The following is a 21,870-nucleotide window of genomic DNA, read 5'->3' on the forward strand; positions in this document are numbered from 1 at the left end:
GATCTTTCTTCTATATTTGACAACATGTGTTAACTGTTTGTTAGGCTTGGGAGACCCTGCTTCCTTTTACGTTGCTGTGATTTTTCTTTTGAATGGATTGATGATGTCACTGTTCTTCATATACGGTACATACCTCAGGTAAGGCAGTTGAGACTGAGCTATTTAGTTGGTACTAGCTGTCAGATTTTATATGAGTTTTGAAAAAGTGAATACTAAAATATTTTTATGGGATATTGCTTATTTGTACAGTAGTAGTGCTTTTTATTACATATACATTGTCACTAAAAAATTACTGGAACAGAGGAGCTTTTTGCTTAAAGTAAATGGTGATGCTGGAAAAAGTTGCGGAAAATTTCAGTGAAGTGGTATCTCATTGATACCACCAGATCGTGGATAAAGCTAAATGCTGTACAGGTTTTAAATGGCTTTTGACAGGTTTCTGCTCTTAAAACTACCAGTGTAACTCATTTTCAAACAAAGTTTGAATGACAGTATACTTTTAACAAAGATTGGAGTTTTCCCAATGCTTTGCCTCAAGTCATGCTGCATGTCTTTCATTTTTAACTTAACTGAGAAGGCAAAATATTTTTTGAGATAATACATTCCTTTGGAGATATGTATACACTTCCCTTTTTCTATGAATTTCTGTTTTCAGTATCTGTCCTTAAATTTCAAGAACTGTAATACACTTTCATACAAAAATAGACTCCACATTCAGCAGAAAAACAGAAGCAGAAATATTTTTCTGTTTACTTCTATTTTCATTTGTTGGTTTTGCAAAAAAGCAAAAGGCCTGCTACATTTTCCTCTGAGACATGTGATTGTTTTTCCCCCCTCATTCCCTGGCTTCACTGTCTTGTGTTTTTTTCCTGCTCTCTTTGAAGCATGTGCTGATAGTTCAAATAAAGAATAGTACAGGGCAGGAGCTGACAGTGAAATAGAGGAAGTTGCCTAGTGTGAATATTAGGTGTTTGGGGGTAAAGCGGGTATGTTTGTATTCCTTAACTTAGGAAATTAATGTCTCATGTTTTGAGGAAGTAGATAAACTTTGAATATTTGTATCATTAACTTGTCATTTTTCTCTTAAGGGAGGTGTATGGAAACCCACATTTTATATATTAACGTCATTGAAAAATCAGTAAGGTCTTAATTTCTCTGTACTTTCCTTAGACTTGGGCTGTGTTGAATGTAAATAACTATCAAGTATTGATAGTAATTCAGTTTTTGATATAAATTTTCCGCAATGTAGGTAGTCAAGATGACTAGAATATAAATGCAGTTCTTTCAAGGTGTAGCCACTAGCTATCTAGGGTTATGAAAAATAACAAGTGACTACGAAGTTTCCTGTAAGTAGGATTTTGATCTTTATTTATTCTGAAGAATATTCATAGTTGGATACCAGATCTAGGTGACTACTTAGTCATTATGGCTGTTCCAAGGTTCCTCTTAGTCAAAGCAAGCCGGAATATTTAGGCTTTTCCATAAGGTATGAAAAATAAAAGAACTGAATCTGGAGTAATGCTACTACACTGAAGTAGGTAATCTTATGAATTGGCATAAGTCTCATTCATTAAAGCTGATTTCTTGCTGCCCTGCATTTTGAAAGACTTTTTCATAGCCTGACTAATTTGATGGTGGGAAACCATCCTCTAATGTTTTCTCTATCTTTTCATTCCTGGATTTCTTACCAATAATCATCTCAAGCTTACATAATGTTTTTTTTCTAGTTTTTTTGTCTCCTTATATATTCATAGAATGTGTCATCTTTTTATTTCAGCCTTTATTTGCTGTTAGTCTCTGCAACTTTGAGTAGTGATGGAAGGTGATAGGGTAGTGGAAGACCACTTTCTTATTGCTATTTTCCAACCTAACGTGTTCTCACATCTGTGCTTGCTGTCCTTTATGATGAGCTTGTTCAAAGAGTTAAGGTAGCAGAAAGCTAGTTGCTTTTGTAGGACTAGTTTTCTGTTGTAGGACTAGGTTTTGTTGTTTAGCTTCCTTAACCAATTTCCTTGCAAGGTCAGAAGATTGCCAGGCATAGTATGTCCCTGCCCTATGGTCTCTGGTTATGCAAATGTACTTTGGAATCTATTTATGTGATGCAAGTTAGTCTCAAGCTCTGGAGCATTCTCTGTTAGGATAACTGAAGCAATATGGTGAGAACTCATGCCATTTTTTTAGGTTTTTTTTTAATGGATGAAGGAATGGCATTTCAATGATAAGTACTTTTATGCAATTGTAAGATTCTGCCTCCCCCGATCATCCCCGCATCTCTATTCTTGTAGTCAAGGGACGGACTACTTAAGCCAATTGTCAAATACTGCATCTTGAGGAACTACCAGTAAATTTCCCATATCTCCTTCCAACAATACTTTTTCAGTATTTTGTTTCTTGCATGTTAGTCAACAATGAATTACAGATGACTTTAAGCTTCAGCTTATTGTAGCCAGGGAATCAAAAGATGAGTTCTTTCATTATTCCCGAGCTGACTCTACCAGACAAAGTGTAACTGTTCAGGTCGTCTGCAGTTCTTTAAAAATTACTAATTATTTACTAATTTTAGATTATTCTGTATTAAACATGGGGGAAGTAGGTTCCAACTGAAAGGCATGTACGTCACCAATTGTAGTATGTTATGGGAGTTTCAGTGGAAAGAGTTATCCTTTGTCTTTTATATTGGCATAGAAAGGCTTAACTACTGTATCTCCTACATGATAGCATTGGACTGTTAGAAGATAACCAGTGTAACTCAGCACTGTACATAACCCTCTGTGAAATAGACTCTGTTCACTTCCTTTTCTGGAAAAGGTACTAACAAGGTGCATTTCCCTATTCTGTGCTACAGATCTACTGACTTCTTCTCATCTGGTAAAATAGTGATCCCTTATAGAGGCTGATAGCTCTAAAGCATTCATAATACAATTAAGACCTTTGTATTCTAGACTTTAGGGTTTTATCACAATGTTAAACTTTAGCACAGACCTTGAATTTTGTTTCTAGTTTTGTGTGGTATTTTGCAAATTTTTAGTTTGCTTTGTTTCCAGGACTAACATTTTTTAATATTAATCACATTCTTGTAGTCATTTTGGGTTTCAGTGTTGATGCTTTTAGAATTTGTGGGATTAAATACTGAGTTTTATGTGCAATAATGCACAATTCCTGGAGATTGTTTTAGCACTCAGTTGGTATCTTTGACCCTCAGATTTTGTACCCAGAACTTGCTGATTCTGTTTGACTTTTATATTAATGATGGGTGAAGGATCTGAGAGGATCTCAACTGATGTCATCTACCTAGACTTGTGCAAGGCATTTGGACACTGTCCCACACGACATCCTTGTCTCTAAATTGGAGAGACATGGATTTGATGGATAGACCACTTGGTGGATAAGGAATTGCCTGGATGGTCATTCTCAAAGAGTTGCACTCAACAGCTCAACATCCAGGTGGAGACCAGTGACAAGTGGCGTTCCTCAGGGGTTGGTATTGGGATGTTTAACATCTTTGTTGGCAACATGGACACTGGGATTGAGTGTACCCTCAGTGAGTTTGCTGATGACACCAAACTGTGTGGTGCGGTTGACACACTGGAGGGAAGGGGTGCCATCCAGAGGGACTTTGAGAGGTGGGCCCCTGTGAACTTCATGAAGTTCAACAAGGCCAAGTGCAAGGTCCTGCACATGGGTCGGGGCAATCCCAAGCACAAATATAGGCTGGGCAATGAGTGGATTGAGAGCAGCCCTGCAGAGAAGGACTTGGGGGTGTTGGTTGACAAGAAGCTCAACATGACCCAGCAATGTGAGCTTGCAGCCCAGAAAGCCAACCGTGTCGTGGCCTGCATCAAAAGAAGCGTGACCAGCAGGTCGAGGGAGATGATTCTCTCCCTCTACTCTGCTCTCGTGAGACCCCACATGGAGTACTGCATTCAGCTCTGGGGCCCCCAACATAAGAAGGACATGGACCAGTTGGAGTGAGTCCAGAGGAGGGCCACGAAGATGATCAGAGGGCTGGAGCACCTCTCCTATGAAGAAAGGCTGAGAGAGTTGGGGTTGTTCAGCCTGGAGAAGAGAAGGCTCTGGGGACACCCTGTAGCAGCCTTCCAGTACTTAAATGGGGCCTACAGGAAAGCTGGACTTTTGACAAGGACATGTAGTGATGGGACAAGGGGTAATGGCTTTAAACTGAAAGAAGGTTGATTTAGATTAGATGTAAGGAGGAAGTTCTTCACTGTGAGGGTGGTGAGGCACTGGAACAGGTTGCCTAGAGAAGTTGTGGATGCCCCATCCCTGGAATTGTTCAAGGCCAGGTTGGATGGGGTTTTGAGCAACCTGCTCTAGTGGAAGGTGTTGGAACTAGATGATCTTTAAGGTGCCTTCCAACCCAAACCATTCTATGATTCTATCATCTGAAGTTTGTTGTTGGTGTTGTTTTTTTTTTAAAGAATCTTAACAGGTGGCTGATACTTTTGTTTAGTAGCAAAAATGGTATATTCTGTCATTCATAGTAGTAGTGCACTTGTATGCACAAAAATGTTCTTTGTTTTATATCACAGGACATGAGTAATTCCAGATCTAGTCAAACAGCAACCTTATCTACTGCTGTTTTGAGATGGGATAAATCTAAGTAATATCTTTGGTTTTAGTGCTGACTCCATGGTGCTAATTGTTCAAAAGGTGAATTTGGTTTAGGAACATATAAAAATCCTTAAGTCAAGGGCTTAAAAAACTTTCTCATGTTAACATCACAGTATTTCATGTAAGAATGAAATTGTATCTTGCATTGACCGTGTCATGAATTCGTTTCTAAGTATGTTTTTTGAAGGTGCTTGATTTGATTATCCTAACATAGTCTTAGATTCAGACCAAAATTCCCTGTTGGGTGATTGAGCATGCAAATTGTAAAGTTTTCTGCTGAAAATCTTAGGGTAGAAATACTCCATTTATATTGCCTAGTGTTTAAAAAAAAAAAAAAAAAAAAAAGTTTGGTGCTTTTCAAGACCAAGCTCTGGGTTCAGCAGTTGAAGCACCAGGTGTAATGTTCTAAACCAAAGTTTGTGAGGAGTAGAATAACCATTTTCCAAGTTATTTACGTTAAAATTGGTGTTCTGCAGAAAAGAGCTGAGATATGAGGAGTGGTCTGCTCTGAAATAAACATTAGCTGACTATCTAATATTTTAATATTGTATGTACACTGTAGATTGCTTTCCCTTGATTCTTGAAAGCATTCCCCACCCCCTCCTGAATGAACTTAGCTGTACATAAGTGCTACTTCACATTTTTTAAGCAGCATTGACCAGTACGAGATTCTGTTGTACCTATTTTTCCTGTTCTCTCCACAGTGGGAGCCGTCTCGGAGGCCTTGTTACCGTGATGTGTTTCTTTTTCAACCATGGAGAGGTAAGTCTTCCTCCCCAACCACCACCAACCTCCCTTCTCCCCCCCACCTTTTTTTTTTTAAGTTTAAGCTAATTCTCATTTCATTAAAGGTAGTGATGTTGCTTATCTATTAGGGGATGAATTTAAAGGAAATAAGACATTACTGAAAGCAAAATAGGTTATGACTCAAATGTATAGCACAGTCCAATGTGTCACCTTCGATGTTAAAAAAAAAAAATTCAGAAAGGAAGTATATTGTATAGTGGTCCTGAGATAGAAATCTTAGTAGCACAATGACTTCAAGTTTAAAAACATCAAAATATTCTATTTTTTTACCCATTCCAAACATAACTGGGCTACATGTACCATATGAACAAGGTTCAGAAACGGAGGAGGTTTTCTTTAAATTGGTATGTATTTTACCAGAGACTCATGAATACATATGCACCCACAAAAAAAGCAAAGAAACCTCTGTAGTGCTGATATACTATAGCCACGATACACAGAATTTAGAAAATATATGTATATAGAGAATTCCAATGCTAAACTTCTTTACTAAGCTGCATTACAGAAAACAAACAAACAAAAACTGTCACTTAAAACATCTCCTTGTGTCCCCAGCTAATGCTGTTCATATCATTGTTTCATATTCTGGAAGAAAACTCATGGCTTTTATTCTGATACCCTTGGGCAGTGTTTCTGGGTTTTTTAATGTTCATTTTATGTATATATAGTTGTAGAAATATTTGTTTTACTTAAAATGCAGCTGTACTGTAAAGATTTTCTAGATGGAAACTAGTTACCTTATGATTTTGCTAAGGGTTAAAGTTATGTTTTGTTTTCTTATTTTACTGAGCTGAACTTGATAGAAAACTCTGAGGAGTAAGAATATGTAGTTGCACATAACAGAATCAAAGATGCTTCTATTCATAGTGAACTTTGACAGTTTTCTTAAAAATCTCTGTGACAAAATAGCTATTCTATTTTTAAGTTTTATTTGAAATGTTTTTCTCTAAATATCCTCCATGAAGAATTTTCACCCATGGATGTTAACTGCCTGGTCCAGACCAGGTAAACCTTACAAAGTTTCTAAACTTTTTCTGGTGCTGTAAGAGGGTGAATATAAAGTTTTGTATGGGTTTCTATTCTTAATGGCATTCTGAAGTGGAGTGAATGTTCTATCCTTTGCTAGGAAATACTGATAGACTACACACTGTTTTGCCAAGTCTGTGAAGGTGAGAAGGTGTAACTTCAGAAAGGAACAAGTTGAAAATTTCAAAGATAGTGGTAGCAATAATGAAGCATTTATTTCACTATGGCACAGGCAGTTCTCGTATCCATAGGAGATTCTGTAGGAGAGCTCCTCTCTCTCTATGGATGACTTCACTTGGGAGGAAAACACAGGTAACGTGTGTATTTTGGAGAATGGCATGAAATTAGTTCTGTATAGCTCTACACAGATGTAGTCTGGGCTTAGGTAGAGCTTAAGTAGGGTAACCCTGATTCAGGCTCAGCTGTATGGATTTCTGGAGAGCAATAGGACTTACTTGCAGAGGTGCAGTGTTAGATCTCAGCTGGCTCTTTGTGTTCATATGGTACCTAATGAAATAACTCGGCGTTGTTTGTTGTGTATATAGTTACGGTAATGTGTGTAGTTACATGTATGTAGGTGGTCTAGCTTCACTGTGCTTACTGTAGAATCACATGCAAGGGTTGTGCATGTGCACATGTATGCTTAAAAAATTGTTTTATTTAACTCTTCGATATGCCTTTGATTCTGTGGAAATCATCTTGCATGTGGTTCAACAGTACATACAGCGGAGCTAGACCAGTTGCTAAAAATTTGCTTTCCTTTTCTGGAAGGTTAGGACTGAGCTACATGAGTAAGCCTGATCTGCAAGTCTTGGTATCTTGGATCTAATGCTGTGTAGAAGTGGTTAGCCTTCTGGCATTGAGCTAATGATCCTAAGACAGTATGTTTTTATTTGTGCTGTGCTTGTGCTACTGTCTTGATTTTTGTTTTGCTTTAATTTTTTGATTTTGCTTTAATGATTTCAAGCTTAGACAGATCTGATGTATTTATACCTGCAGCAAAGTTAGTTTACAGCCTTGATAAACCATCCACAGAGTTTAGTATTACATTCCAAATATAGAAAAATAGCATGGGCTACATTAGTCAATCCACTTTTAAGGTAATGCTTCCTTTTTATGGTTGTATATGCTCATAATTTCCTTCCTGTCTTTATCTCCTCCAGTATCAAAAAATTTGGTAAATGAAGTGTTGCTGTAGTCTTGAAAAATAATCAACAAGAAGACTACACTGCTTTAGAATAATCATATTTATTGCTAATAAAAATAATTTTAACTAATCACATCTGTGCCGTCAGCTGAAGACACATTAGTTATTTATATTTATGAAAGGTTTATTTTAACGGTAATCAGGGTGCAGCTTTTACAGAGAGTGCTTTTAGACAGCAAGGACTGTGTTTGATTAATGTTATGGGCTTCTGTACTTTCCATTTATTTGACACTATTTCTACACGTTTATTTTACACTACTAATTTAACATATGTATGAAATAGCAAGACAAGAAGCAAGGAATTGTATAGCGTTGATCATAGTGACTTCTTTGGTAAAACAGTATTTTAAAAAATGGTTTTAGGATTATAGGAAGTGAAGGAGAAGGAACATCCTGGCATCAGCCTCCTATAAGCTTTCATAGATTCATTGTGGTACATGTTAAGACAAACTACTTTTTTGTTCTGTAGTTGTAAAGAACCTACTTCTAATTTTTAGTGCAAATCTATTGATAGTCATTTTGAACCCATTTGTTTGTATGTCAAAGTTGTCCTGTAAAGTTGTAATTATTTTTTTGATTGTCAGTGCCATCTGCAAGTACTTTATAAAGAGCTGAATGTAAACATTGGAGATGACAGTTACAGCTGAGCCATTTGCCATGAACCCCAATAAATTAATGAAAAAGCTATTCAGTTTGACTTCGTTGTATTACGCTTTGCTTTATTAGGGTTGAAGAGCGATATATATAAGTTAGCATAAGCTCTGTAAGAGCTTAATTTCATGTGTTCAATTTTACTGGCCTGTTTTGGAGGGCAGCTTCAGATTTTATACTTTCTGTGCTGTTGAAATGTTCATAACCTAGAGAACTCTAGCATAATAAAGATTATGTTGGTTTATCCTTCAGATCCTTTCCCCACAAGCTTTCTCTGTCTAAGTGTGGCAAGTCATTGCCTGAATTTGAGAATGGTTTTAGTTACCTGAAGGAGGAGTTGGTGTCAGCAGAAGCAGGACAAGCAGCTGCTGTCCTGGCTTTTTTCTCAGAAGTTCTCTAGCTGCCACATTTAATTTTGGAAAAGCAGCAATCTATTTTAATTAAACAGTGCATCATAGACCTCAAGTCTGGAAGCTGCTTCCTTTTTCCTCCTATTTTTTTGCTTCCTGGCTTTTTCTTTTTTTAAAGTTTGTGAGTAAAATCTCATGTAGCTTGGTTTTTGCTTTACTGAAGTATCTGTGGTCACTTATTCTGAAATAGAAATGCATTGTTTTATGGAAATGTAGCAGCGAACATTATCATCTAACCCAGTTCTTATTTTTAGTGCACTCGTGTCATGTGGACTCCACCTCTTCGTGAAAGTTTCTCATACCCATTCCTTGTGCTTCAGATGTTGCTTTTGACCTATATTCTCAGGTACCTCTCAATTTATACTTAGCTCTTTACAATGATTTAAAAAGTTGAATGTCACAGGACAGTTATTTAAATGCATTTATTTAAGTATTTATTTAAGTGCCTCTCTCTGTGTGCTGTAGCAATGATATCGTTAACATAGAAACTTTCCTGTGGCTGTTACATTGCAGACGCTGCACCAGTAGAACTGCAGTCATATTGCTCACTTATTAAAAGGAAAAACTTTGCAACTCGAAGACATGATTAAAATAAAAATCAGAATTACTGTCTTGGCAAATACGTATCAAACTAAAAATCAGAATTTTTGGTTGATGTCACTTCCTTCCCATGAGAAACAAGCTGATACTCCATCAATTGGTTTTGTCCCTCTTGGAGAGTGGTATGTTGGTTGCACTTAGAATAAGCCTATGCTATGCAACAGAGGATGCTATAGGCACACATAAGCTAGTAATGTTCTTGCAGTTTTCTATGACTAATTAAGTAGTCTAACTAATTCAATGATTTAAAGCAATCTAATTACATTAATGCAGGGATGCTCTTGAGTTCGTTAGCCCTGCTTTTCTGTGGTTGTTTCTGGATTGCAACATGATTGTGTTATTGTCTTGCCTCTGTTTTGAAAAATAAGCATGATTGTTAATACTTGAGGGCTTTTCCACCAACTCCATTGCATCAGATTTGCAGTGTGTTTATGATTTAGCTGAACTTTGTTCTTGTAACCCAGATTTTCCTTTTTAGGTCATACTGATCTATAGTTATTGATGATTAGACCAAAAATATTTTGTGCTTGTCACTAACTTGTGTTTTTTAGGTGAGGAAAAGATACATGCTGTCTAGAAAAATATTTTCAGGAATAGTTTGTAGAGTGATTGCTAGATTTCGTACTAGAAAGACACCTGTTCATTTAATGCTAAATTGTGAGGTCAAAAACCGAGGAAATTACACTTTAAGTTAGGGTGATCAGAGCACATATATTCTCTACCTATAATTATGACACTTCTTGATCAGATAGATTCACTCCTGTTCTTCAAATCTTGGTACATAAAATAGTACTTGGGCTTGCTTACTGATGAGAAGTAGGTATTTAATCTGAGCATTTCAGAGCAAGGTTCAAAAAAAGTAATAAAACATTTTAACTTTCTGCTTCTCAGTTATAATTCCTGCTTCAAGAGCAGCTCTGCTTTATGTATAGCAGTATTCCAATGAAATATAGGAACTATCTTTGAAACAGAGACTAGAACTTAAATTCTCCATTATTTGTGTCACATTTGTATGATGTATTATTTAATACATTAGACTCAGGCTCAGCATGACTTCCAATAAAAGTTAATCTTGAGGCTTTCTCAAAGAAGCTGAAGGAAGTTTTACAGAATTTGGTGAGACTGCTGTAATCTGTTGTGTGGGGTTTACAGCAGAATATTTATGGTGTCTTCATCTGTTGGAGGCCACTTAGTGAAATCTGAAACATGAGATGTTTCTGAAGTGGCCTCAAAGCTAACACAGGATTAAATAAGTAACACTTAGAGCAGGACATAGAGAACAGGCTGTTTTCAGTTAAAGATGAGTTTCATGTATTTGTCATTGTCTCCTGCCCTGAAACCTCACTCAGGATTGCTAGCAGCAAGTTACAGAAAGTAAATATGGAAGAAATGTGAGAGAGAGGAGTGAAATAACTTTCAAATGCAAACTGTTCTGAGAACAGTTGTGATCCTAGCTGAAATGGAAATGTTTGTGACCTGACTGTAGAGTTGTTACAAGAAGGTGGACCACTGCAAGTGATATAGGTTGGGCTGCTATATTACATGCTGTCAGGAGAAGACTTGTTTGGTAGTAAGTGACTCATCAAATAGTTAAGAAACATTAAGCATCAGCACTATTGTTTTTGGAAACTGATGGAAAATGGATATTAAACTTACGTGAGCGGTGTTATTTGTAGTTGATCAGTATTGCTAGCTAACTTCCAAGGTAACTTTGTTTTTACTGCATTTTCTATTGTACTTTTCAATAATATACAAACACCTGTATAATTTTACTTACTGATGCCTATTCTGTCTCTCTTTCCCAAGGATTCCGAATATTAATACAGGAAGCTTGATTGCACTGTGTGTTTCTAATATCTTTTTCATGCTTCCCTGGCAGTTTGCTCAGTTTGTTCTTCTAACACAGGTAAGACCATATTCATGTCTAAATAGCCTCTTTGTCTTATCTAGGCAAATTGACTGCTTTGTATAGACAGCCATTGAACTCGCAACTGTACCAATGCTTTCCTTTTAGCTAGATTTCACTCTTGGTCTCAGGAAAGACTCACACCATTTATCACAATATTTTTCTAGTCTTAAATTTAAAAGTTGACCATTTACACCCATCAGTCTTCTGTTTCCAGGACTAAAAAATTTGCATTTCTCTTAAAAGCGGCCTCCAGCCTAAAATCAGTACATTAGAACAAGTGCAGAACAAGAAAAAATTTTGCATATTGAAATACAAAAATAAAAAAGGCATTGATCTTGCATCTCTTCAGGCTATTCTAAATTTTTAAATGGAGCAGTGTTTTGCATGGCATGTAATATCTGGCATGATTTTGCATGACTTCCTATTTAATTTTGATGAGCCTGTGAGTAGTCGCATAATCTTACTCTCTGAGAGTTCAGACAGTTGAGGTAATCTTAGCTAGTGTTTAAAAATAGTAAATGATAATGTCAGTAGTAGGATACTGTCATACAGCACACTTTCTTAGTGTTTAAATTGATTGAAATGTAGCCTGTTGATTGAAATCCATCTATGTCTCCATGCCTTTTCACTTGTCTATCCTACTTGAAGCAGACGTTGCTTGGTTTGAGTTGATAGTTTTGAACAATCAATATATGCTGTGGTATGCAAGTTTTCTAACTGCAGAAGAGGAAGCCGTTAAATTCTGTGAAATATTGTGAGAAACTCACCACTGTTTAAGATGCTGTGCCTGAAATTTGAAATTGCAGGTTCAATTCATAATTTCATTAATTTCCCATGTGACTTTTAGCAAGCTGCCTGGTCAGTGAATCTTATTTTCCTCAGCAGCAAATTATGGATGTTCCCATACTTTGCTGAAGCGTTAAGGTTAAATAATGTTGATGAATGATTTTTTTATTTTTTTTCGGTTTTGGAGGTTTTTTTAAAATCTAAGGGTAAAAGATGATGTGTTAGTGCTGCATTTGATGACTTGTATTTTTATAAAGCTGAATACTTCTTAAATATTTGAATATGTTTGATAATTGTTATTCACAGCACCACAATAGGTTTTCTGAAAGAAACCATTATGAAATGCCTAAGTACTTAGCAAAAAAAGTAGGAATGAAAGTTAATGGTTGTTTGAATAATCACTTTTTTTGTATGAATGTGTATTCTGTTAGAAAGAGTAGACTACTGCAAATTATTTTAAATTATCTTTCACTTTTGATTCTAGATAGCTTCATTATTTGCTGTGTGTATTATGGGTTATATTGACTCCGGCAAATTACAGAAGATACTCTCTGCTCATATGGTAATACTTTTTTTTTTAAAAAAAACTTAAATCCCCTCAAACAGGTCAGAGCATCAAAAGAGGCCATTTGTCTGAAGTGTTTTCCTTAGTTGCAAGATGGTTGAAAAGATGCAATAATAAGGAATAAAGGGGCCTGGATTTGAATATTTGATCTTATGTATATTTATATCACAGTGTCAGAAACTAGGATCCCTGTGGCCCACAGGAATTTTTGAACTCCAGAAAAATTATCAACCTAAAAGATTTGTAGAAATATTTGCCTCTCCTTTCTGTCGCTTTTCATTCCATGGACTTGAAGATACTGTCTCAAACAACAGACTAGAAAACATACCAGATAACAGAGCATGAGCAATAAAAAGGTGAAAAGGTAGTGTTCATCTTATGCCAGAAACAAAAAAAAAGAGATGTTAGTAAGTCAAAATTAGAGAATAGACTCTTTATCATTGAAGGAGAAGAACCCCAGTTGAAATTGGGTTTCAAAGACTGCTGTAGTCTTGACCGTGCAAATATGTTGTGGTTGAACTATTTGGGGAGATATTTAGAAAGGAGGACAAAGAAAATAAACTATTAGTCTGAGGAAAAACTATTTTTTCAAAAATGGGTGAGAAGGTCAACAAAGGAAGGAGATCGTAAGTAGAAGTCATGCAAGTTTCTGCATAATATATCTGATTTTCATTTTTAAAGTTGAGATAATGATCAAGTTTTGCTACCAGGAGTTTTGCTCTTTGAAGTGAGATTACAGTTTTAAATATACAGGAAGATGTAAACTACTTTTTTAAAGAAATATGGTTTTCTTTAAAAATTTTTTTTTTTCTAAAATTGTGCTTTGCAAACTTAGTGGGCAAAAAGAGAATGTTTACAACAGGAAAGAAGCTTTGAGCTAAATTATATTTCATATGTTTTCAAATGTATTTTGAAATACTGTAAATGGTAAACTAAAGGCAGTAGTAGGTTCTATGCAATTGATTTCTGATAGAAACCCGGGACACCAAAGGCTTTTTCCCAGTCAGATTTACCAGGAAAATTTGCAAATTAGCATCTTGGTTTAGTAATTTTTTGACAGCAGCAGGATGAAATACTTAAGCCTTTTGGTTTATGTCAATAGCGATATCATAATTTTGGTGCCAAAATGTCATAAAAAGCCTATTTTCAGATAGATAAACAATCATGTTATATTACAGAGAAGGCTTAATGAGGCTGGGTAAACTGCCAGTCTTTGTTTTGTGGTGTTCTCAGTTTTTGCTCCCCGCCCCCCCACTTTTCTGTGGAATATGAAAGTCTAACTATGTGAGGAGGGGAGTACAAAAGTCTGCACAGTTTACAAATAACTGCATCATTTTTCCTTATTCCCGTGTATAGAAGACGACAGTTTGATCATTGATTTTGCTCTCCAAGTTAGAAAATGTAATTCAGCTTGCTTTCTATTAAAAAGAAAGCACACCAGGAGATCAGGATGGCAGATAAAAGTTGTATTTCAGCCTTGACTTTCAACTTCATATAGTTAAGTGCATATGATCAGAGTTCTGCTTCCTTGACTTTGGTGATTATATTTTAAATATATGCTTTTCAGTTTGGTAGAAAGAAGACATCAAACATTTTATTCAATATTTCTGTGTTTGTCCAGGATTCTGAAAAATAACAAACAGGATGGAGAAATAATACAATAATTTGGAAAAAACAGAATGTTAAGAATAACTTCAAAAATGTAGCTGTTACATCATGTAAGATGAGTTAGTCCTATGATCAAATCTTTTTGTCTATAAGTACTTTAAAAGTATAAATTAACATAATAATCTACACTTGGCTACCTGTTGCCATTAAGTTCTTATAATCAGTATTTTCAGAACAATTCTGTAAGCTGGGTATCAAGCCTGCACTTGCTGTGAAGTAGGTGTCTTTAAAGCTGTTCACACAGGGTAATTTCTATACTTGGGCAATTCTTTTCTATTTTAAATTTAATTGTTTTTGTTTTCTTCTTTCAGGTATCTCTTGTAGTGTGTTTTATTCTGATGTTTGGTAATTCAATGTTGTTGACATCATATTATGCTGCATCTTTAGTAGTTATCTGGGTAAGTTGTTTAAGACAAAAAAATCACATGACATGCGGTGACTGTAATGCTGTGCTGTTATGTACGTATTGATGTAAAATGTGAAACTGCTGCATTACCAGATAGTTGAGAAATCTTTTACATGACAAACAGAATTAGACCTTAAAGTTATAGGGAGAATGGGTAAATGCTAATTTAAAAAATCATGTTTTCACTCTAAGACCTCTTCACAAGAGGGTCAGTTAAGGCTCAGTTCTCCTGTTTTTATAGCTCTCTTTTTATAAAAATATAAAATTTACCATGTATGAATTTTGACCACAGTAATTGTAAAACAAGAACATGAGCAAGGAGGAGTTTGTTTTAAATGCCGCTTTATTAATTGTGAAACTGAAATGCGGAACAAATGACTGAAACATATATAACAATGGTTTAAGACTATTTGAAACTGCTGAGTCATACTGCCATGTTAGTGAAATTATTCACTGAAGACACATCATCTCATCATTCGCTATCCTAATTTTTCTTAAATAGGAAAAACAACCTCCAGCCTCCTTCAGTTTTGTGTAGTTTCTCTTAAGGGATTTATGTGCGTAGGAAATAGGAGATAAGATTCTGTGAAGACATCTAGTTTAGCATACTACAAATCATCTCCATTTCTGATTCTTTTTGCCTCTTCTAGAAGCTTGGGGTGAGCTCAGTGATTTTATTTTTTCTTTTGTTTATTTTTTTATCTATCAGCAAGAGAGTGGTAATTTCTCATGCTAACAATAAGCTGCCTTGGCTACTGGTATTTGCTGTAGTATAGTTTGCTTGTTTATAAAACCACTCTAGTTTCTTGTAGCAGCTTTTGTAATTATATAGTAAGTACAGGTACATTGAGTTTCTTGCCTGTTTTCTGATTTGGAAAATATACTTATTGTTTGTCTGTTATTTGGGTGCTTATAATGGCCTCATCACATATGGACTGGGTTTCTGAAAGCTTTTAAGTTCATTCTCAGTTTTTCTTAATTACATTGTTCATCAAATTAGCTTAAAGTGAGTCCGTCCTTGTGTCATAAAACGAGGAACATAATGTGAAATGGAAAAATACCAGTAACTCCTCCTACCCCCATATTCTGTTGCCTTGTTTGAAAATTGTTTGTATTATGCTGCTAGTAATTTATTTATTGCTTCACATGTCTCTTGTCATTTGTGGGAGGAGACATAATTCAGTTTCCCATTGGCTTTCATTTAAAGAAGATTAGAACTGGATAGTAGAGAATCTTGCTTGTTAAGGAAAAGAGTAGTCTTCCTTTAATTGTATGTAAACTGCAGTAAGATTTTTTTTTATGCTGGCATGTTTTGCCAGAGCAGAGTTAAATCACAATATTACATATTCATTCATATTTCCAGTTGTATTAATTATGGAGGGTTTTTTAATAAATAGCTGTGTGGAACAATAGGTGCTCACTGAAACACACACCCCACACTGTGTGTCGTCGCCCCCCCCCATCCAGGGTACTGGAATATCTTCTTGTTACTGTATGTTACCTGAAAATGTACATTCATTTTATTATTAGGGAATTCTTGAATTGAGTCCAAAAGTCTTGAAAAGCAGCAGAAGAGAAGTCTATCTATGGGTAAGGAATTTCATATATTTTGAATTTCAGAAAAGAACCATGACTCTTTTTTTTGCTGTTGTTTTAATGAAATACAGAAATAACTTTTGGTTTAGTTTATAAGAGTTGAAAATCAAGAAATATAGCTGCACTACTCTCTTTAATAAATTGTCCATATTCCCAGAAATTAATCTTAAATTACTGAAGGAAGAAAAGGGGCATAAACATACATTTATATCAGAAAATTGAAATAGCCTTCAAATGGCAACACATTTAATTTTAAATTACCAACTTAAACATGTTTACAAAACCTAACATCTGTATGAAAATCCCTTTAAAATAAAGGACAATTTAGAAAAGGCAAGTAAAAGGCTAACAGTACTTGCAGAAATGGAGATTAAGATACTGCATTAGATGTTCACTAAAATGTGTCCTATATAATTTTTTTTAGGATATTTTCTATAACAACAGCAAGCAACTTATAATTACATAAATAAAGGAAGTAAGTTGGAGTAAAACACTGTAGGATGTGTAGGTGGGGTTTGAGGGCAGTAGAAGCCATGTCCAAACATGGAGGACACTGCCAAAACTATGACAAATAAAATATAACACTGTAGAAAACCATGAGAAGCAACTTGCTGCTTAAGACATAACATTAACTTGTAAAAACACCTGAAATGGGAGCCTACCAACACTATGTCTGGCTTAAGACAGGCATTCTTATTAGATGAAGGGTAACCTGTTAGCAAAACTGGATGGAATTTATACAGTTATTACAAAGGAATTAGAATATAAAGGAATTTAAAAAAATATTTATAACAAACTGCAGTGCATGTATAACCTGCTAATGTAGTTAGCTGTGGTACCAGGGAAAATGGGGGTGTAGGCAAATCTCATGTCAATTTTTAAAAAGGAAATCCAAGGCATCTGTGGAACTGCAGACCAGGGAGTCTAACTTTTGTCAAATAATAAAAACTTGAACAGTGATGAAGTTGTAAGCTTTATGTATGTGCTGTCTAATGAGATAGGTCTGATACAGTCTCTGTGAAAGGAAGTCATGCCTCGCAAATGTATTTGACTTCTTTGAAGGATGTAGATAAGGGTGTGTGGGTGAATGTAATGCACTTGAATTTCAGGAACCTTTGGGGAAAGATATGTAACTGGAATTATAAAAGAAAAAATAAGCTCCATGGGATAAGGTGTGAATATTATGTCACAACCCAGACTGGACAGCCCAGGGAGTCGTGTTTAATTCAAAATTCCCTCGGGCTAAATCAAGGTGAAACGACACCAAACGATCGGTTAAAGATTTTATTCATGACAGAAGCAAACTGAACTGGGAAGGTGTGGTAGTAGGTGGCGGGTTTCTCACAACAGGAATTGGCATAAGACTTCTGTAAACTGTGTAACCATATACATCAATTCAGGGAATAAGGAGATCCCTCCCGTTGAGTCCCGAGGTTCAGAGCAGACCCCCTTGCTTTCCAGACTCCTCCTCAGAGAAGGGTCTAGGGGCGGCTGGATCTACTCTTAGTCTCAGACTTGGTCAGCGGTTTATATCTTGAAACGATGAGGTGTAGGGATTGTGGAAAAGGAAAGAGAGAAGAAGAGAGAAAAAAAGGAAGAGAGAGAGATTTCACCGGTCCTGGGTCCAGCATTGGTTCAGTCAGCCGAGGTGTCCAGTCAGCCGAGGGGTCCAGTCCTGGTGGGCTTGCGCACCTGGGGCTTCAGTTTGTGTCCTTTTATCATCCTTGCCCCTTCTTCGGGCGGGCACCAGAACTCAGTCAGGTTAATGAACAGTTTGTGAGCACTTTGGGCTTGGGGGTCGTTTGTGGAGTAACTTCTCCTTCCCTGCAGACACTGCCATTGTTTGATCTTTGTACCAGAACAGGGAGCTGCGCACCCTCCAGCGTGCCCTCCCCCTCCTGTTGCTGATGTCTGAGCTGATCGGCTTTTCAGCTTGGTTTCTTGCTGTGCAGGGTTTGTCTTTAAGCAGAACTTGCCCCACCACAATGTTTGAGACATTAACTCTTTCAGTCTCTCACATATTAGAAGGTAAGAAACAAAGGGTGGTATTAAATGGTAAGTTTTCAAAAGATCACCACCACCACCCTAAGTATGTATATAAAGTAATTGATCCTAAATAAGTCCTTGCCACTCAGCAGAGATCTTTGTATTCTTACAAATTCTCTGAACACATCAGTTCATTACTGAGCTGGCATCAGAAAGGAAAATACATTATTGAAGTCATGGAGAAGGAACTGCAGAGAAAGCAGAAAATATTTTTTTATTTTGTGAATGCATACTTAGTATCCTAAATATCGCATGCAGTCTCAGTCAATGTGTCTTTCTTAAAGAAAACGAAAAAAAAAAAAAGCCTTCCCCTAAAATGTACTACCATCAAATTTAAGTAGCGAGAGTATGAAGATAATTATTAATGTAGAATCACGAAATAGCTGAGATTATAAAATAGGTTAGAATTCTACATCTTGTAAAATAAAGGTAAATATGATAAAGCCAGTGAATAAAAGTAGGATGTAATTATAGTTTATATAGTGCCCCTTATGCTAGCAGCAATAAGCTTATAAGAGAGAAGAAAGATACTGTGGAAGCAAAAAAAAGATAGAGGCATTCAGAAAAGGATTAGGTACCTCCTAGGTATTTAGGTTCATTTGCAGTCATTAAATGGGGTGACTGAATGCAACCTGTCATCACATAAAATCCGTGGTTACATTAGGGTAAAGATCAGTTTGTATGTTGTTGGTATATTCTCTCTGAAAGCATCTGCTGCTGGTCCCAGATACAAGATACCAAGCCAGGTTGTCCTATTCAGTTGATGCAGTTTTATAAAGAATTAGATAGATTAAGCTAGATTGCAAAGCGTTTAATCTTTCTGGTACAGGGATAAACATGTGTAACTGAAAGTAGTAGTTGTACATACTGTCTTTATATTTCCTTCAAGTTCTAACTTGAGATTATCGTGAGAAGGTACTATAAATCAGCAAATTCCTCCAAAGATTTGAATTACTAGAGTGGTACAACCTGATAATATGGAGAGGCTATTGGTGTGAAATAACCACAACACACTGGTGTATGCAAAACAGATGGAATTGACAGCTAGGCTGCCCCTGTTTAAAGTTAACTTTGGTACCTCCTCTGCTACAATGTCATGTGCTGTGGTATGGCTGTAATATAAAGCAGTTGCACAAAATTATTTCAACTGTAATAGAAAATACAAAAAAACTTAAAACACCCCAGTGTACTGAAATTTGGGAAGTGTAATTGGTTAGAAATTACTGTGCTTACTGGTGATAACATAGGAGAGTTTGTAACTAGTAGCTAAATCTAATAAGCCTTTTAAAAAAGAAAAGATTTCTTTAAAAGTTTGTTGACACATGCTTATTTCATTCTGAATATATTTTTTTTTAAGGTCATCGAAGGATGTGCCTGGTTATTTGGGACAGTCACCTTGAAATACCTAACTTCTTTAGCATTTGGAATAGCTGATGATGTAAGTTCTCTTATCTGAATATCTGGTCTTTCAAAAAATTTTAAATTCTTCATGTTTTGTTTTTGGCATCTTACTGATACACTTTCCTGAAATTCCAAGATTTATTTTGCAGAAATGGGAGAGGGATTGCATGTTTGCTTTCTCAGTCGTTATGTGTTATCACTTTGAGGTGTTACTACGGAAGTTTGTGAAAAGACAAATGTTTTTACTATTAAGTTAGTAAATTCCCTGTGTGTTTGTTTTAAAATGTGGATTTATAGAGCTTTTTTAATTTTGGATATCTTCTACCTACATCTTTTCATTATTTACTCAATTTCTTAGTTCACTTTCCTCTGAAGCTAATTTTTGAGACAGTTCTGAAATGCTGCTTGTAACTAGGACTCCTCGCTTCACTTCAGCCCCTTTGTTGTCAGATTCTACTGTTAAAAATGTATCTGTAGATGCGCATCAAGGGGCAAAAGATGGGAAGCTCGTATATTAAAATATGACTATGCAAAACCATACTCTTGTTGAATGCAGTTGCAATGGTAACACACTGTTTCTGCTGCTTTCTGCTTTTTATTTAACACAGGCCAATCTGTGTTACACTGAAAGATGTCATTTAATATACTGTAAAGAGATTTTTGGTGCTCTTATAACAATATTGTAAATGGTATAAACTTCTGTTCTAATTAAAAATATCTCATATACATTTAAACTACTTTGTTGTGGAAAACAGGGCAATTTTTTGCTTACTACAGCTTTTTTTTTTTCCCCCCTGTATATCCTACCAGGCCCATATAGGAAATATATTAAAGTCTAAATTTATTGGCTACAAGGATTTTGATACATTAATGTATACCTGTGCTGCAGAGTTTGACTTCATGGAAAAAGAGGTAATTTGATCAAAACAGATGATTATGGAAGAGGGAACTTTCTGTTTTATCTTAATTTATAACTTAAAACATCTGAGAGTCATAACCTCCTACTGCCATCATAAGTTCAAGTGCTTACTCCTGAAGTTAAAGACATTAATGAACTGAAGCTAAATTTAGCTGGTTTTATTGCTTTTAAATGAACTAAAACCAAAGCAGTGTTTTGATTTTTGGATCTAAGAAATGTGCTTGCTTGAAGGAGAGAAATGCTTGCTCAGGGATAAATGGAAGGTTACAGTTCTGCAAACTTAAGATTTTATGTGGCTGTTAGTAACTGGTTTTAAGTATATGGAAAAAGTACTGAGAGTTGCAAAGGTGTTGTGTGGTAGATTCAGAAGAGCATCAGAGCTTCTTAATATGGCATTAGTAGACTTTTTTAGTTCATCTGTATCTAGATACGAATTTAGAACGTTTTTAGGTTACTCAACCCATAGTACTCAAATTCAGATGAGATACAGTCGACTTTTAGTCTTTGAGTGGCCTGCCAAACAACTGGGAATAGTTTACTAATGACCCTAGTATTATGACCTCTAGTGTGATTGCTGGGTGGAGTTTTAAGTTTGAGTTTCTTTAAGCTGGCTTTGTTGCTGAATGTTTAAATTTACATTTTACTCAGGGAAGAACTCTTTATATTGTTTTCTTTAAAATGACCACTGAAGTAATTATAGGTGAATGGAAAGCAATTAATGCAGTTTATTTCCATTGTAGACTCCAGTAAGATACACAAAGACTCTGCTATTACCAGTTGTTCTGGTGGTTTTGGGGGTAATCATCAAAAGGGTAAGTGATTGACGTAGTGAATCACCTTTACCATGAATTTACTTAAGGTTTTTGGAAGGGATCACTATTTATTTTGAGATGGGAAGGGGTTAGTGTGATGGGTTAACCTTGGCTGGCTGCCAGGTGCTCACTGCCCTCAGCAGGACAGGGGGAAAAAGAGTTGAAAATCTCATGGGTCAAGATAAAGACAGGGAGATCACTCGCTGATTCACTGTCATGAGCAAAACAGACTTGAATTGGGGAAGATTAATTTATTGTCAGTTAAAAAATAAGAGTAGGACTGTGAGAAACATAAACAAAACTACAGACACCTTCCCTTCATCCCCACCCCCTTCTTTCCAGGCTCAGTGGGTCCCTCCTACAAGCTGCAGTTCTTCACAAACTGCTCCAGCATGGGTCCTTTCCATGGGCTGCAGTCCTTCAGGAATG

General features: G+C 36.0%; 1 protein-coding gene across 3 annotated transcripts in view; it reads left to right on the forward strand.

Annotated features, from left to right (window-relative positions):
* The window catches only part of DPY19L1 (dpy-19 like C-mannosyltransferase 1), a 51,520-nt gene that overhangs the window by 14,765 nt on the left and 14,885 nt on the right, over positions 1 to 21,870 (forward strand). For all 3 annotated transcript variants that reach the window (XM_075056994.1, XM_075056974.1, XM_075056984.1), the window contains 10 exons: positions 45 to 138; positions 5,337 to 5,394; positions 8,988 to 9,079; positions 11,140 to 11,239; positions 12,513 to 12,590; positions 14,573 to 14,659; positions 16,198 to 16,257; positions 19,667 to 19,747; positions 20,521 to 20,622; positions 21,370 to 21,441. In XM_075056994.1, coding sequence (XP_074913095.1) covers positions 45 to 138; positions 5,337 to 5,394; positions 8,988 to 9,079; positions 11,140 to 11,239; positions 12,513 to 12,590; positions 14,573 to 14,659; positions 16,198 to 16,257; positions 19,667 to 19,747; positions 20,521 to 20,622; positions 21,370 to 21,441 — 824 coding nt within the window. The remainder of the gene's footprint in view (positions 1 to 44; positions 139 to 5,336; positions 5,395 to 8,987; positions 9,080 to 11,139; positions 11,240 to 12,512; positions 12,591 to 14,572; positions 14,660 to 16,197; positions 16,258 to 19,666; positions 19,748 to 20,520; positions 20,623 to 21,369; positions 21,442 to 21,870) is intronic.

This window comes from Buteo buteo, chromosome 2 (genome assembly GCF_964188355.1).
Source record: "Buteo buteo chromosome 2, bButBut1.hap1.1, whole genome shotgun sequence".
Classification (NCBI taxonomy): Eukaryota; Metazoa; Chordata; class Aves; order Accipitriformes; family Accipitridae; genus Buteo; species Buteo buteo.